The sequence below is a fragment of the Aphelocoma coerulescens genome, chromosome 20 (genome assembly GCF_041296385.1).
Source record: "Aphelocoma coerulescens isolate FSJ_1873_10779 chromosome 20, UR_Acoe_1.0, whole genome shotgun sequence".
Taxonomy (NCBI): domain Eukaryota; kingdom Metazoa; phylum Chordata; class Aves; order Passeriformes; family Corvidae; genus Aphelocoma; species Aphelocoma coerulescens.
Genome location: NC_091033.1, coordinates 13040227 through 13058035, shown reverse-complemented (window position 1 = coordinate 13058035; position 17809 = coordinate 13040227). Strand labels below are relative to the sequence as shown.

The window sequence follows — 17809 nt, the reverse complement described above, 5'->3', positions numbered from 1 at the left end:
GCTGGGTCCTGCAAGGATGTCCTGTCATTGTGCAGAAATTTGGAGGTAGAAAGACAAAGGAGGAAAGCTTGAAGACTTGAATTCCTCATGCTGACCACAGCTGGCCCAGCAGGGATCTGCTCTGATCTGACCTAAGCAGGGATCCTGATCCAACCTGAGGAGGCAGAGTCTTTACATGTCAGTCATTCAAGATATTCAGCATGAATTTGCTATTGGGCTGCAGTCAGAAATCTTTTATTTTGGGTAAAGGTTCCAAGGACCTCAAGTTACTGCAGCAAGGAAGGGGAAAACCAGCAGAGCTGAGCCTGAATGACTCCAGGGGTGCTTTTAAAGGCTTTGTTGTGTCCCTCTCCATGAAGAAAAAACAAGTAGCCAATGCCTCTCAAAGTGTCTGTGAATAATACAGCAATACACCAGAAGGGGACTGAATTAACCAAAAATAAATCCATATAACAATATTTCAAAAGCTTTAAATGTCTTCAAAGCCAAGTAGCATTCTTTAATGAAAACAGGATCAATCCAGAAAAGCTTTAGGAGTTTAAAGTTATTTGATAGCTAGTTATTTTCCTTCAAAAGAGACCAAGTAAACCGCTGCCTGTAGCCTTCATCACTCCACCAGAAATGCTTTGTCAGGGTATTTGTGACAAATTAATTATAGCGATAGAAAATCTCAGTAGAAATGAATATTCAAAAAGAATTTTTTTTTACCCTGTTGACTTCAGGGAATGCTCTCCTTTTTCTAAAGCTGTGTGTTTTCCTCATTAGCTCTCCCCCTCCCCCAGTTCTTTTCTGAAACTTTCAGAAGAGATTAGAAATGGTTTTATTTTCAGCTTGCCTGGGGAATGGCATTTGCAGTGGAACAAACCAGTGATGCTGGAGTCTTGCTGGCAACAAGAAATGGCCCATCCAGAAACTTTCCAGAGAAAACATCCTGAAATGACCATACCAGTCCTGACCACCTGGCACTACTGCACAGCACGATGCTCGTGTGGGGCCATCCCACAAAGCCTCCGTTCTGCGGGAGGTTGTCCTCACAGCTCAGGGAGGCACAGCAGCTCCATCCTCAGTGGATGCTGGCCTGATCCTGCAAACAGGAGGAGCAGAGCTGGGGCAGACCATGGGTAGCTCCAATGTACCAGAGAGAGGTGGCTCTCACTCCCTGCAGAGGCTCTGGCAAAGCAGAGAGTTCCTGCCCACCCCTCTTGCTCTTGTTGCTGCCTGTAAATTGCAGACCTTTCTTGTCTTAGGCTAAAGGTATTTCAAGGAGCAAAATTCCCATTTGTGCATCTCATTAAGACTGAGAAAAGCAGGAGGCCACTGCCATCCATCATCCCCCACAGCTCCAGGTCATCGCCATGCCTCTGTCCCCTGGGCACACTGGTCCTGTCCCCATGCTTGCCCTGCTTAGTCCAGCACATAGCACTGAAAAATTGGGCTGCAAGTCCTGGAGTCCCTTCTTGAAAGGTTGTTTTGGGCTGACAGTAAAAAGGAATAAACATAAACAAAGCTTCTCCCAAGCTGTGACTGCACAGCCCTGCTCAGGAAGCTCCCACAGCCAATGGCCCCACATGGAGCCACATTCCTAGCCCTGCTATGGGAACTGGACAGAAATATCCTCCTCTCCATCCTCACTTCCCCCTGACAACTCAATTAACAAGCTGCCTCATTAGCATCCTATACTTAATTAACAAGTTGAATTAATAAGTAGCCTGGGTTGCTTAATTAATAATTAATTAATCCTTGGTTAATAAGGACAACAGAAACTAGTTCATAAGGGAATCATTTCAATAGCTTACAGTGAAATGAGGATCCAAGGAGCAAGTGGCTGCACGGAGCTGGTGCTGGACCCCACCCTGACACCAGGTGGCCCTTCCTGAGTCCAGCTGTGGGGTGCCACCTCACCTTCAAAGCTCTTGCCTGCCTCTTCCTGCCCCAAATCCAGGCTGGAAGGGTCCAAAACTCTCATTTGGTTCTTGCTTGCCCTGGTGATGCTCTCCAGAGATGCTGCTCCGTGGTTCCTCTCTCCAGCTGGGAGGTCCCTGTCCCTGCTGGGAGCTGGGATAGGTGTCTCACCTGCTGGCACTGGCAAAGCAAAAGGAGGGGTATTACTTGAAATCAGCAATAAAAAGGGGAATTTGTACAAAACACAATCTGAAACATCAGATTAACTCAAGTTTAAGCCTGCTCTAGAAAAACGATCTGACCAGAATTTGCTGGGGCTGGGGGAGACCTCACTGAGCCCCTGCCCAGGAGCACAGGGCAGGTGGGAGCAGTGCCCAGGGCTCCGATCCCAGGAGGAAACGCTGCTCCTTGGGCTCAGGCAGTGCTCAGCTCATACCCAACTCAGTATGTTGCCCACAGTTTGACAACTTGTATTTGTCAATTTTCACTAGGAAAGCAAGAACAATTATGTTGATGTTTCCTTCTCATCTTGATGCAGCAGATGTCTTGTTTCCGTATTAGTGTTCTCAAGGTGTACATACATATATCCATATATTAAAAACAGTCATATTATCATATAACATTTCAAATTCAGCTAAAGCGGAGCAGTTGATTTTTCCTGATGGTATTGATTTGAAATTCTCCATCCACAGACCATTTTGGAATCCCAAACAGAAGAAGAATCAGAGTTATTTCCCACACAACAGATGCAGTGCACCAGTCTCTAGGAAAATGAATTTTTAGTTTACTGTTGCTTATGGTGACTTCTGTTCATGACTGGTTTCAAAGAAGATATTGAGCGTAGCAACAAAACACGTTTGCAGACAGATAATTACCATTATTTTCAATTATAATGTTGTCATCTCCAATTCAAGTATTTTAAGACTGGGAAATACAAACGTTACTGTTACTGCCACGTTGATAAATTATGTTGTTGGTTTATTCCGAGAATGACAATTAATGGTGCTCAGTTTTGTTCCAAAATTTGTTGGACAACCTGAAATGAAGCACAGCATAAATTTGTTACTAACAATCACAGCAAGGAGGGGGCTGGGCGGGAAGGTATTTGTTGGTGAAACACTCCAGACACAGAATCTATAACCAAAATTGAACTGGAAATTCAGTTCCCTGGTCAAAAGATGTGAGATGGTATTGCACTGCTTTGTACACAGATATCAGTGCTTCTCATGCCTCTTATTTAGATTTTTTGTGCCTTGTGTTTCCCCGGTGTCTCAGTTATTTCCCCAGTGGGCTTCAGGCAACCAGGATGTGGTGCCTGAATGTCCCTCATCACTTTCAAGATACGTGAGAAAGAGACACGTGAAGCTTCTTGCTCAAGGTTTCCAGCAGGTCAGTGGCAAAGCAGATGTGCAGCACATCCAGCAGGACATTTCTCATGGTGGATTCCTTTCTGTTGTCTGTGTCTGCAGAGCTCACACGGTTCCTCCACCTCTCCAGGGCAAAACCCAGCAAGGGCTGAATGGGATTTGTGCCCTGGCCAAGTTTCAGCTCTTTCATACACCAAGCAAGAAAGGATGGGAAGAAAGAAGGAAAGACAGAGTTGACTTCATTCCCACTGGGCTCCAAATAACGAATGTAACTAATTGAGGTCAAGGACTCATCAAGTCAGCAGCATGGTTGTGGTCTGAGAACAAAAGCCTGCTCCCAAATGCTTCCCACAGTTAGTGCTGCAGGAGCAACTTGAAAAGGTTTTCACCAGTTGCTGTGTCTGCTGCCTGGCATGGGAGTTCCCACTCTGTTGTCTGCACAATCCCCTTGCATTCCTCCGCCTGCTTTACCTGCTTTTTGTTACATTCCATCTGTGGGCTGCTGGCTTTGCCATGCAAACAGCAATAGCCACGTGGATGGCATTTGGGGAGGTTTTGGCTTATCTCAGATGGTCCAAAATCCAGCAGTGATGCTGCTCAAGGCAACTTAATAGTATTTCAGCAGAGATGCCTATTTCCTACCACCCTCACCCTGAATTTTGCCCTTATGTTGTTATGCAGCAATGATTACAGATTTGGGAGAGCTGCAGCCAGAGAAGGCATGAACTAGGGAGAACACACCCCTCCCATCCCCCTGAGCAGCTGGGAGCTGCAGACATAACTATAAATTCCTGTCCAGTGAAAACTGTGTTTACACATCCCAAACAAATCCACGTGCGTCACCATTGCCGAGGGCTCTGGGTCCTGGCTTGGAGCACAATGGACCACACTGATTCACACACCTCCGAGATGCCTCTCCAGGAGCCTGGGCTTGCTGTGGGTGACTGATTCTGGCCTTGCTGATGCAAGCTTAGTTCCAAAGAACAAGCAGGAAACTTTGCACAGGAAGCCCTGAGCCTCCTGGCTGGGACTGTCCCATGAGAAAGACCAGAACATCATCCCCTCTGAGGCTGCAGTTTCTGATTCCAACTGCTGCCTTTGGATCAGACATGGTGTGTTTTCCCCAAAATTAACCTCCCACAGGTGCATCACGGCATGTGATAAAGCCTGTGATTGATTTTTAACCTTCCTGTTCTGTCTTGACATACTTTCCCTTTCCCCCCACCCCTATTTTTCATGAAATCCAGGCCAGCAAGGAGGAAGGGAGAGTTCGGTGCATCTGTTCATCACTAACATTGACAAACAACACGTAAAAGCTTTGCTAACCTGAAAAGTATTGGCATATCTAACCAAAACCCACTTGATTTCCCCTGGAAAGCAAAAACTGTGAGAGGCCATTCCTAGCAGGTTGCCCTTGCATGGGAAGTAATTTAATCTGGAAATGGGAAATATGCGGCAGGAGAGCTTGGCTGTCATTTTACAAAAACAATTAAATGCATGAAATGTGTCTTAATGATATAATTAAGGCAAGATTCCAATCCTCCATTAGCAGTGGCATTAATTCTTGCAAGAACATTACATTCAGTATGGCTGGAATGATGAAATCCTTTGTTACACAGCTTTATTAACAAACAAATAAATTAATGAAACCTGATTTTCTGCTCCTCAACAGAAGCTGTGATGCAAAACTACTTTTGAGCAAACCTTGATTAGTTTTGCCTGTTCAGGCTGATGGTAGGAAAGGTCAAAGCACCTCAGGGAAACTCCTGTAAAGCACTGCACGATGCTGGGACCCATCGTGGGTGTTACTGGAGGAGTTTGGTGAGGAAGTTGGATGAAGCAAAATTTATTAATACCATTACCTTGGCCCCACAGCTCTCCTAAAACACATCCATTTACACACCAGCTGCGTGCAGGACTTGCTCCTAACCCTCCTAAACTGACTGAAATCTGTTACCACCTTCAAGACCTGGTTTGCAGCAGGAGAAGGTCTCACCTGCCTTTTACAAGAAGCAGTGAATCACAGCCTTTCGGTTTTACTGATTTTACACTTACTTCTGTCCTCTGCTCCCACTCCCTCGGGCTGTAAGTTCTCTGGGAGGGTCCTGGGGGTTTGAGGCAGTTGGTTTGGCACAGCAGAGCCAAGGGCTTCGGAGCCAAGTCCCTTCTGCCTTCACTGCAGAGGAGCTGTCAATCAGCTGCTAAAAGGCTCCTGGAAGTTGTTCAAAACTGTTTTATGTACTGGGATTACTGATCTCAGAGGTGTAAAGGTATCAAATACACCTTTCCAATGGAGGAAGCCATCAATAACATTCCCTCATGGGTACACGTTTGGAAATAAAAGCAAATTTATTAGACATGGAAGCTTGTTTATAGTGATTTTCAATGTTTAATCCAGCACAAAGAACAAAAATTGGAGAAATTAGCCCCCTCCAGCCAGCCACGTGACTCCTAGATGATATCTGCCAGAGGACAGGCAACCACATCAGTTGAGTGATTGTGTGGATACCTGCTGAAAGAGGGGGATTTTAAATTATGCATGGTTGATTTTCTACGTGTACAATTCCCGTTATACAGGGGAAAATCAATTAGTGAGAGTCATTTGTTTCTGAACACATTGGTTAGAGAGAAACATTAGTTCAGAAACATTAATTTCTGGACAAATGTTTACAATTAAAATGCAATTTTGATTCCACTCGAGTTCTAGCCTGTCACCCTGTACCTCAGCCAGATCTGGAGGAGAAATTACGATATCCAGGAAAGGCAGGTCGGGGATCAGTGGGAATGCCACCCCTGGGTTTGCCATGAGGATGTTGGGATGCACAAGGGACAGGGCTGGGGCACTGGGCTGTTTGTGCAGCTGAACCTTGGCCCTCAAGCCACAGTCAAGTCCTGGGCTAACAGGGACCCAGGAGCAGAGAGACAGCACAGAGAGAGCACGAGGGGATGGAGAACAGCAGGATGCAGCGCCTCAGGGTTCAGGGGCTTTTTCTCTGTGTAGGGCTGATAATGCAGCATTTCTTTAAAAGCAACATGTACCTGTGCTGGATGAAATTTGCCTCATTTGCCTAAAGGCAGTCCAGAAGCTGAGGACCAAGACAGGAAGCAGCAATGAGCAGTGTCCTGGGGTGCCAAACTCCCACGCACTGGCAGAAGCAGCGACTCGTGGCTGTGCTTTTACCCACACGGGGAGCCGAAAGCCAGAGCATGAAAGGAAAACCACTGCCTTTTCCCATAAACCAGAGCTTCTAGAGAAGAGACAAAGCCCATTTTCCAAGCTCACATTTGGTTCCAGCAATTACTCACGAGCAGTTACATTTGCTCGTGACTCAGTCCGAGATCTCGGTTCTGAGCTGAAACCCCACAGAGGACTCGGGCATGTTCTGACGAATGGGAAGAGCTGAGTAAACTTGAACACATTTTTGTAAGTTAGTCTGCTTCCTGAAAGCCTTACCTCATACCAGGCTTTTCTACGCCATGAGGAACCCCAGCTGCATTCCTTGGTCCTGCCCCTTTGTTCTCTGACACAGCTGCTCAAACACCACGCACCCCAAAATGGGTTTCTTTTGAAACATTGCCAGGCTATAGGTGACCACATCCTTCTGCAGATGTAAGGAGCAAGTGTGCTGGAGGTGCCTCACCTTCCTTGAGATCCACTGCACGTAAAGCACCTGTCTGCTTCACCTTTCCTGCAATCAAAGTTGCTCTTCTGCCACAGGTTACTCATCAGATCTAAATTCTCAGCAGCAGGGTGGAAGTGCATCCAGGCGCTGAGCAAATACACAGAAATTGTTTATATAAATAGCTTATTTGGGCATTTACAGTAAAACCTGGCCTGCAGAAAGTAAATAGAATTCCAGTTCCATGCCACTCTTACTACATTACTGTAAATAGTTGGTATTTTTTCCTTCAAGTGCAGGAATTATGCACCCAGCTGACCTTGCACTGGCACAGGAGGGAAGGAAGCGTTCCAGACCTCCTGTTTGTAAAGCAATAAAACATAACAGGGCTTAGAGATCAGAGGGAAAATAAACAGATCCACTCACTCAACCTCCTCCAACTCCCCCTATTTTCCCCTCCACAGCTTATATTTAGCTCAGGCACCTCCATGCCCACAGAAGGGCTGCCCTGGGAACAGGGAGGCAGAGCACCAGGGCCAGGCTCTTGGAGAACCTCAGGCTTTCCTCCTCAGAAGAGAAAATCAACAGACCTGCTCAGTAGAGCAGAGAGAAACAGCAGCTCTCAAAAGAAAAATAAAGATGAGATAGGCAGTGGGGCCCATCAGGGTCATTCAACATTTGTTTGTTAACCTGGTTGTGCTCATCTGAACCTTGCAGAGCCTAGGTTTGAGATTCAAGGAAAAAAATCTCTGTGTGCACATTAATAAATTGTCTGGAGCGAACACGTGCTTGGAGCCCATCATCCTCCCTGGGAAAGCCCTTGATGTGCACTGACCTCAAGTTAAAACCTAACCCAGCTCCCTCTTCATGCTCACACCAGCTCTGCCGATCACCCCAGACCTGCAGACACTTCTCAAAACACCACAAAGCACCCTGAAGGGGTTGGTCTTGCAGGACTGCGTGCCTGCTTGTCTGTTTTAGAGCTGGAGTGTTTTAGATGCTTAGTTCTTACCCACCTTAATGGGCCCAAGGACTAGAAATCCATGAAGACCACTTGCAGAAAGGCAGCAGGCTGCTCCTGGTACTGGAGTTGTGGATTCAGTGACGCTGTCTTGGAGCAGGAGCTGTGGCCAAGCCCATCCCTTGCTGGGAACACAGAGGGGAACAGAGAGAGCTGGGAATTCCCACCTGTGACACTGCAGGGGCTGCCGGGGACATACAGGCACTGCCCCATCCCTGCCCAGAGACTCAGGGTCAGGTGTTCCCATCTTAAGGTCTCTGAAGTCACCCAGTAGCTTCTGCAGTATGAGAAAACAAGACAGGACCTCTGTGCCACGCTTCCACTGCAGCAAAAGCCACCTCTTCTCTCCTTTTATGCCTTGGCAGCAGCGAGGCCACAGCAGGAAGGACAAGGTGGGATCCTGGTGCAGGTGCTGCTTGGAGGGCAATGCGCAGAGGTGTTTTATACTCCCATCCCCAGTCTCTCTGTTTTTAAAGCCAGGCTGCTTCTTAGCAATGCCCAGCAACACCCAGCAATAACTTTGTACTGCAGTTACTCTCTTAATCAAATGCAGCTTCACAGAGCCACGCTGATCTAATTGTTCAATGTCCAGGTTCCCTGCCTCCATGGAGATAAATACTCCGAGGAGCTGCATCTTGACTGGCATCCAAAACTCACCACTGGCTGCTGTGATTGTGATTTATTGCTGCTGATAACAATCAATCCCGAGGCAACTGTGTGAATTTGAACTGAGTCAGGACTGAGCAAGGGGGGAATAAACACCCACTGGGAGCTCACAACTGATGAGTCCTGCAGTCAGTGCTCTCCCCCATTTCTGCTTTGCAAACCCCAAGCTCACTGCATGGGGAGCTTCATGTCACCCCTCCTCTGCCTGGTGCAGAGCCATCAGTCTGGTCAGCCAGAGTTCTGAATTTCATTTATGCACCTTTCGATCTTACCTGACAACAGGCTCTCCATGGGCAGAGATGGGCAGGAAACTTGGAAGTGGTGCAGCCACCAGCCTGACCTGCTGGGCAGCACACGGGGATAATCTCCAGCAGACAGCAAGCCCTGCTCACTCAGGGAACAGGACAAGTTCCCCAGGGGAGAAGGAAGACAGGAAGGAGGCCCTGGAGCTGCCATGATCCATGTGCTTTCAGCCACAGAGGAAGAAAAAGTACACCTACAGCTCCTGCAGAGTGTGGCTCCAGGACAGCCTTTTGGGTACCCTTAAAAATCCCATAAATCCCAATCTCATCTCAAGAACAGATGGCTGCTGTTTCAGAAGGTTTATCTTTTCTTCACATCATCCAGGCAGCTCCAGAGACTCGGTCAGGAAAGACTCTGTGCAAAACCTCCTATAGCTCCGACACAGCAGAAGAGCAGAGAAACCCCCAGAGCAAACCCCACCCTCATAAATTTGCCTCCTGGGCCATGGGAAGATCGTGCCCACCTGGGACACAGCCCCCACCTGGACCAGCTGCCCATTCCTGCCTGTCCCTGCCCATTCCTGCCTGTCCCTGCCTGCTCCCTGAGCAAAGCCCCTGAGTGTTCCTGCACAGCATTCCAGGGAGAGGGGAGAGCTGTCTGCAGGGCTTCTGAGCAGGGAAAAGAGGGAGGGGGAATCAGTTTTGACCCCGTCAGACCTTAAAGAAGGGAACCTCGGGCAGTACTTTTCCAGCCTGAGCATGTCTAGAAAGCCCAAGGCAGGAATTATTTCCTATTCTCTCCTGTCTGGTCTTCTGCTTTAGCTACTAATACTGTTACACAGTCCTGTTTTATGCCAAAGCAGTGGGAATTTCTACACTTTTTTTTTTCAAAAAAGGGACAGCAGCAAGTGTTTGGAGTAAATTCCCATTACAGTTGGGAGAGTCAACAGCAGGATCCCTGTGAGACCATGTTGCTTTCTTAACAAATCTCAGTGAAACCCATCACTGTGGCTCTCGCTGTAAAGGAGAATCTGTTTCCAGCCACTTTACTCAGGGTTTCTATCCCTGGTCAAGGCTTCCCCTCCCTCAGTGGTGAGACAGAGCTCTGCCTGCCCAGCATGGAGAAAAAGAACCTCCAAGAAATCAATCCGAGGGAAATGCAGCTTGAGCAGGTTAAAAAGCAAGAGGCTGACTCCAGGTTTCACACCTTCCCCACCTCAAAGCACCCTAAGCCATCCCTGTCTTTCCTGGGAAGGAATCAGTGGTGGGACCATTCCAGAGCACCAGGACTGGAGCTGAACAAGCCCCAGAGGGGTTTTGCTTCGTGCCCTCCAGGCAAAAACCAGATTAAACACAGGCATGAGTGTGAGGAATGAATCATCTGCCAGGAGAGCAGGAGGGACAGGACTCCTGAGGGTGGTAGAGAGGCAGCAGCAGAGGGGAGCAGCTGGAACAGGACAAGCAGATAAAATATGGAGACAAAAAGAAAAAAAAAAAAAAAAAAGTGCTTCTATGAAGTTTAAATTCTCTGCAGTTGGAATTTGCACCTTCCAGCGAGCCCACCATGGAGGCCCACAGGTGCTGCAAAAAGGGCTTTGGTGCTGGAAGCACAGGGAAAATCTGAACCCGATCTCTTAACTCCCATTCCATTTGCAGCACAGAAATCTGTTTAAAAACAAAGGGTTTGCCACCTATGGTTTCCAAAAGTCATAAAATTGTTTCTTCCTTTGAGCTGAAAAAAAAGAACCCGACCAAAACCCAGAAATTTAAAAATAATCTTTTGGCAATCAGTGGTGCTGCAGTGTCCCCAGATCTCCTCAACAGACATGGAAAGGTAGCTTAGTAACAGCTACCTCTGCCCATTCCCACGCACTGCACTGGTTGAACTTGATTTCTTTTTTTTTGTCATTTAAAAAAATTCCCTTTTGGAAAATGTGGTTTCAGCTGAGCTCTCTTTTTCTGTGGGAAGATGTTGGTTTCAGCTGTGATTCCAAAAATGTAATTTCGAAACAGTGATTCAAACCAAACCCCGCCCTTTCCCTGCCTCGCCGTGCCTGGGGCAAGGTGGATGGATGTATTCCACTTGGATATTTGTGATCCTGAGGTTGGGGCAGGGGCACTGCCTGCTCTCAGAAATTTTGTGTTTTGGCATTTCTTTGGGCATGAGATGGGAAAGAGGGTTTGGAGGTGCTCAAGCCAACACTGGGGTCACAGCATTGGCACAGCCTTAAAAGCATCTGACTTCCTACCACAGGGAAAAGTGATCCAGCCAAGGCCAGCTCTTTCCAGCACTGTATCACACCGGGTTGTCTTTCCAGCAGCAATGCACAAAGAACACCAGGAGTCCCACAAAACAAACCACAACCGGCAGGCGAGTGGCACAGTCCCAGAATCGAAGCAGGAGGGGTGGATTTGGGGTTCTCCTCCCTGGGCTGCAATTAAGCTGCTTTCATTCCTTACCAGAGATATTCTCCCAAGTGACCATCAGCCTGGGGCTGCGTTGCAAATAATTGGCCAGGCAGAGCATCCCAGCATCCTGCTGAAGCCCACAGGAGCTCCTCGTGCCCAAATCAAAGCCAAGTGTCTGCCACTTACCCATCCAAAGGAGCTGGAGGAGCTGCTTGTCAGAGCCAGGGGCCTGTGACCAGCCAGAGAGAAGGGCTGGGGTAGAGCTGGCAGCAAAACCCAGGGGTTAATGAGTACACATCCCTTAGCCCCAAGAGGGAACCCAGGGTCTGGGTGAATCTACGGGACATCCATCCTTCAGACACACAAAAGAAAACCCCCTGCAAACAGTCAAGTTTTCAATGACTTTAATGTGATCACTGCAATTTGACCACAGTCTCAGAGAGGAAAAAAGTCACACAAATTCTCTGTGCTTAGGATTTGAGTCAATCTACGCAGTTCTTGTTGATTGACGTTATTCAAGTTAAGACCTTCTGACCATCAGTGACGTTCTTGGCTGAAAGGCAGGACCGCTGAAAGGTTGGACACACTGGTGCAAACCAGGAATGCTTCTTCTGGGATTAGAGCTGTGCCACCTGATCTACTCGAAAGGAAACAGCTGTACACGCACACACACACACACAGAGCATGCAAATACACCAGGAACCAGCTACAGCTCCACGGGGAGCACACGGGGGGCAATACAGAGGTGGGGCCATGGTTCAGAACAAGGAAGGGGGAAACCCACACAAATATCCAAAACTGAGCAGATTCATTTTCCAACATTCGAGAAGAAATTAGGAAAATTGAAATTACATTGTGTTGACAAACCCTGATTTTTTTTTTTGGTTGATTTTTTTTTTTTTTTTTTTTTTTTGGGTAACAAAGCAAAAGGTGAAGGCAAATTTTCCAAAGTATTGTAAAATTTATTTGTATAAGTATTGCAGCTTTTAGAATGACATATAATTGCCACTATCGGTTACTGGTACACAAGAAGCGTTTACAACAGATTTTTGTAAATTGGCATCAGAGTACATATTCATACTAAAACAGCAAAATATAGATAAGTACTGCATTGCATGTGCTGTCAATAGTTTACATAAGTTTAAACTGAACAGAACTCAGGATACAGGACTGCCTATAACAAACTCCAAAGCCAACACAATGCAACTGGAAGTTTAAGAAAATATTAATACAATGAAATGTGTCTATAAGGCAGGCAAATTAGGACTTTAATGTTGTCCTTCATGAGCTTCTATAGTACAGCAAAAATTTGAAGCGCAGTTTCTGGAAAACTTCTTTTTGTCTTTTTTTTTTTGTAGCTTTGTGTTGTACACAGAAAATCTCTGAGCGGTACAGAGACAGAAGAGATTAAAATTCATTCTTTTCTGGCCTAGCACTGTTAATGCTACACCTCTGATTCAGTCTTTTCCCAATCCTTAGGAAAAACATTGGGCTTTTATTTCTTTATTCTTTAATATAGCAGTTAGTGCAATTTTATAATTCAATACACATACAAAAGGGTGATTCTCCAGAAAGCAATTGGATTTCCTTAGACCCCCACTTAAGACACAATGAATTTTGTAACACTTATGGAAACAACACACTGGATTAGTAAAGCTGAATCCTCAAACCGGTGGAACCAAGGGTTGTGAAGGGAACACATGTTTTACCAGTGTCAGCCCCAAATGAAACCCATCCTTCCTCCCCACCAGGATCAACAAAGCCACGTTCCCATTCCAGGCCAGGAAGGTTTGGGGGCACTTTAGGGATGCTGTTTGCCGTAGTGTAAGCTAAGAAACTCTGTAAGATGAACAACCCCTTTTAAAGCTAACGCGACTTAAAACTCCGAGCAAAAAGGCAGGCTAGGACATGAGGTTGCTAAGCATTAGCAATGCCTTGATTCTTCTGTACTTCTTTAAAAATAAATCACTTTTAAGGGGCCTGAATCTCTCTGCTGGCAGCTGCGGGACACTCTAGCACCGCTCTCCACTGAGCTGCACCAAGGCCAGAGGGAACGGGGCATCAGCAAAGGTGTGCAAAGCAAATTCCCTGCCTTGGTGGCAATTCGGGACGTGGGAATTGGGAAGAAATGGACCCCGAGGCGAAAAGTAACATTAAATAGTAGTAATAATAATAATAACAATAACAACAATAATAATAATAGTAATAAAAAAAAAGAACAGACCATTATCTCTAAACACCCATTCAGAACTTGGAGTTGATCTGGTATCTGCACTTGAAATACACAGTTCTCAGGACTGCAAAGAGAGGGATGGACAGAAGAAAGACAAAAGATAACGACTGAGCTCTGCTGAGGAGCTGCACCCTCTGCCTGGGACCTGGGGCTCTCCCCACTGGGGCTGCAGCAGCCCAGGGAAAGCTGGCAGCTTGGGGTTTGTGCATGGATGGGCTGAAAGGCATCGTTTGCAACAGAAATTTGGTGGTGATGAGCCACCCTGTTTCACACTCATCAAGTTCCCCAAACTAGAGAAAGAGGTAAATGAAACTGGACCCAGGAACTCAACAAACTGATCACTCAACTGCAGAGCTTGGGGTGACACTAGACAAATAAAAGCTCACACTGGGAGAGGACTGGGGAGGGAGGAAAAAAAAATAGGGGAAAAAGAAAGAGAATTGGTTGAAATTTCGAGGACTTTCAAGCATGAGAGCTGGGTTCAATTGCACTGCATCTTCAGACCCTCTCCCACTACCCCTCTGTGCCTATCCAGCCCCTGCCCACTTCCCTGACTTTTCCACGGGGGTTGGTGGCCAGGTAACACCCTGTGACAAGACAATCTTGTTCCTTAACAACCTCTGGTCCCCACACCACCTCTTTACTCACTGCTCAGTTTTAAACATGTGATGCATATTCCACCCAAAATCTGCTGAGGTAACCATATTTTTTTTATAGCAAACAAAACTAGTTCAGATCACTGAACAACCCCCCCTCCCTCCCCAAAAAACAAAACAAAAAAACAAACACCCAACCCCAACAACACTATTCACGCATTTTGGCTCAAGAGGGCAGTAGATATTATATTTCGCTTTCTCTTTTGGTTGGTATCTCATTTACAATATCCACCACAGATTCCTACCTCCCCGGGTAGGATAATGTGCATAAAACGTGTTCAAGTTCCCTAAGAACAGTCGGAGCAGAGCAGCGGCCAAGGGAGCAGCCGGCGTGGCCAGGCACAGGGAGCTGCTCCGGGAAAAAGGGACTGGAAAAGTGAATGCAAGGTCCAAAGGAGCAAGAGACCAGACGCTGGTTACTTGTAATGCTAATGATGATTTTGTGTCCCCCTCTCTAATAAGGGAGGGTTACTGTTTCTTTAATAAGGCACTAAATAGACATGTTACATAAAGGAAAGATACATTTTAAAAACCTCGTACAAATTCGTCAGTTTTGTACCTTTCATGACAAACTAGATTTATTCCTTTGCATTACTTTTTTTTTGTGGCTTTTTTTTTTCTTTTTTTTTTTTTTCTTTTTTTTTTAGGTCATCAAAATTTAGGTTACATGACTGTAAAACTATGAAGATTTCAAGAGCTGTGGAAAAGCAGATTGAAGTACTGAGAAGGTACAGGACTATTTCTAGGCAGAAATAAAAAAAAAAAAAAGCAAAAAAAATAATGATCAAACTTCAAGTTCAGCTATTCATCATCTTCTTTAAAATATATATAAATATTGTTCAAATGGTCAGAACTTCAAAACCGTTCTCATGGTTAGGTTTGTTTTCTTTTTCAAGTAATAAAAAAGTTGCTTAAAAACAATAGTTATTGCCTTTATATCTTTCATTTATGTCACTCTACTAGATAGCATCCTGCAGGAAATCAAATCACACCCCCTTGTAAAATCCTCGCTCTCTGTGGTTCCCTACCGACCCTTCCTCGCGCTCGGAGAGACGGGACCCACGACGGGATTTTTCCCTTTTGCCTTCTCCCCCTCACTCTCTCAGGTTTCCCACTCACTCACTCGCTCACGTACGAATTCACCGCGAGGGTGAGGCCCCTACCAGACACCGAGGTGACAGAAAATGTAAACAAGAGCAGAGCAAGACAAAACGCTTCCGAAACCAAGATAAATGAACCACACACAACGCCCCGCGGCGGGAGGGCAGCGGGACCTGGGGGGGGAGAGGATGTTCCAGAAGAGGTAAGGGGGGGTTGCTTCTAAAGCCTTAAGCATTATTTTTGTAGCCTTTAGTTAATACAACACAGGAGCAGATTCATTTCCATCTACTGTACCTGCTGCCTCTTTAGCTGGATAACAAACGCAAAAAATAGCGACAACCAGGGACGGCGGAGCCGCGGGACACGGCTGCGCCCGTTTATCCCAAATTGAGGTTTGGGAGGTTGAAACAAAATGAAAATGATGTTCACCACCACCACACTTTCCACCTCATCCTTTCAACGAGACATTTAAACCCAGCTGAAGGGCAGCCAGTGGGTGCGTTACCAGTTCCTCACATCGACCTCCACAACCACCGCTTTGGCTCCAACAGGGCCCTTCAGTTGAACATGGAAAGAAATAAACCAAAAAACACTTTTGTTCCTTCAGACACAGAATTTTATTCTCAACCCCCACCACCCTCCCCTCCAAAAAGTTAGAGGTTGTCCAAAAAAAGAAAAAAAAAAAAAAAAAAAAGAAAAAGAAAAAAAAAATCAAGTAATTTTTGCCTGCTTCATTCATTCCTGACTGTGGGAAGCAGGGAGTTTTCATTTTACCTTGTTACTCCAAAAATCCTACCGGATGACAAACAAGACACACACCAACTCCTCTTGCTTTGTAGGGAATGTATAAAGCCGTGGCTGTCAGCGGCCACGCGCAGGGACTCTGGAAATTAAGGATTTGCATAAGCTGCAGTCTCGCTCACCGCTCCTCCCAGGGCTGGCATCTCCACTCCAGGGATCCTCCTCCCCTTCCAGCTACTTTGTTCTTCACTTCCACATAGATCCCTTAACAGGTTCATGGTAGACATGATAGAGGCTTTGACCAACACAAGCACTGACATATTTATATTAAAAAATAGTGCAAAATTTCAACATTTATATAAATAACTCTAAACCCCTGCTTTTGATTTTTTTTTTGTTTTTTGTTTTTTTACAATGTAATACACGCTTTTTGAGTTGGCACTCAAAAAATTGCCATTTTTCTTCTAGTTCAGAAAACAACTTTTTTTTTTTTGAATAGGCCTCTTCTAATACAAAAATACTCCTGCTCCTTACACATACACTTTCTCTTATTTTTAATATATATTTATATATTTATATTGCAGATCTTTAAACAAAATGGTTTTTGTGCAAATATTTTGTTTTTAAAGATAAGTGAAATAATCAAACAAAAAAAAAAAGCATTCACACACAGCCCAACTAGAAACAAACAAAAAAAAAAAGACTACAGTTGATTTTTTTTTTTCCTTTTTAAATGTCTAGACACAGCTCAATAAAGAAATGTTTTTGCAAGCTTGGTAGGCTTGTGCATTCAGACCAGACATAACAAGTAAATATTTATACACTGAGAGATGGGGAAGGGCTTTTTTTTTTCTCTTTGCTCATCTTCCTCAACTCTCTCTCTCTCCTTTTTCTTTTAATGAGAAGTGCAGAGTGTTTCATTTACTTTCTTGCTATTTTTTTTTCTTTTCTTTCTTTTTTTTTTTTTTTTAAAAGGGGTGCCCTTTTTGTTTCTCTTTCTCTTTGTTCCACGCCGTCGTCGTTGTGCTCTCAAGGCCATTGATCTGTGAGGGATGGAGTCTGCTGCCCTCCAAGATGGGGGGCATCCCGTTGTTGTTCTGCTGGTGCTGGTAAAAGGTGGAGCCGGGGTAGTGGCCGATCACCTCGCTGTAGGTCGGCGGCGGCCCCTCCATCCTGCCGCTGCTGCCGTAGCAGGTGGCGCTGATGCCAGAGTTACTGCTGGGGGGGCACGGCCCCCCGAACACGGAGTTATCTATCAAGTCACTGTCGAAGATGGTTCTGTTTGGGGGGGCCCGCACGGACTCCCTGTTGAGCTCCATCTGCTGCTCGGGGTCGCGCAGCTGCAGCGTGCAGGGTCCCTGGTAGGGCGGGGGTTCCTCGCCGTCCGACAGCGAGATGGTGGGCGGCAGGTCGATCTCGTGCTGCAGGTACGGGTACGTGGGCTGGAACCGGTTGAAGCGGTCCCTCTGCAGGAAGGAGGGCACTGCCAGGCGCTCGCTGGGCCGCGGGGTGTAGATCTGCTGCTGGAAGGAGAGAGCGAAGAGGGTGAGAGGCATGAGGTGCTGCGGGGCAGGGACAGTGGGATGGGGGACAGCGGGATGGGGAACAGCGGGATGGGGGACAGCGGGACAGGACAGTGGGACGGGGGACAGTGGGATGGGGGACAGCGGGATGGGGGACAGCAGGACAGGACAGCGGGATGGGGGACAGCGGGATGGGGGACAGCGGGATGGGGGACAGCGGGATGGGGGACAGCAGGACAGGACAGCGGGATGGGACAGCAGGACAGGACAGCGGGACGGGACAGCGGGATGGGGGACAGTGGGATGGGACAGCGGGATGGGGGACAGG

The 17809-nt window shown here is 46.5% G+C and overlaps 1 protein-coding gene and 1 long non-coding RNA gene across 6 annotated transcripts in view; both read right to left on the bottom strand.

Annotated features, from left to right (window-relative positions):
• Positions 1-5541: 5541 nt before the first annotated feature.
• LOC138121024 (uncharacterized) lies at positions 5542-9125 on the bottom strand. 3 transcript variants are annotated; one of them, XR_011156044.1, is made up of 4 exons: positions 9077-9125; positions 8849-8916; positions 7906-8187; positions 5542-7248 (listed from the first exon to the last, which is right to left on the bottom strand). It is a non-coding gene; the product is annotated as an uncharacterized lncRNA (long non-coding RNA). The 3 variants fall into 3 exon arrangements; XR_011156042.1 differs by having other exon boundaries at positions 8849-9125; XR_011156043.1 differs by having other exon boundaries at positions 7906-8035; positions 8849-9125.
• Positions 9126-11663: 2538 nt separating this feature from the next.
• PMEPA1 (prostate transmembrane protein, androgen induced 1) overlaps positions 11664-17809 on the bottom strand; it is a 44933-nt gene continuing 38787 nt past the window's right edge. For 2 of the 3 annotated variants that reach the window (XM_069034078.1, XM_069034081.1), the window contains one exon: positions 11664-17481. In XM_069034078.1, coding sequence (XP_068890179.1) covers positions 16927-17481 — 555 coding nt within the window. In that variant the 3' untranslated portion in view covers positions 11664-16926. The remainder of the gene's footprint in view (positions 17482-17809) is intronic. The other variant, XM_069034079.1, reaches the window with a different exon arrangement.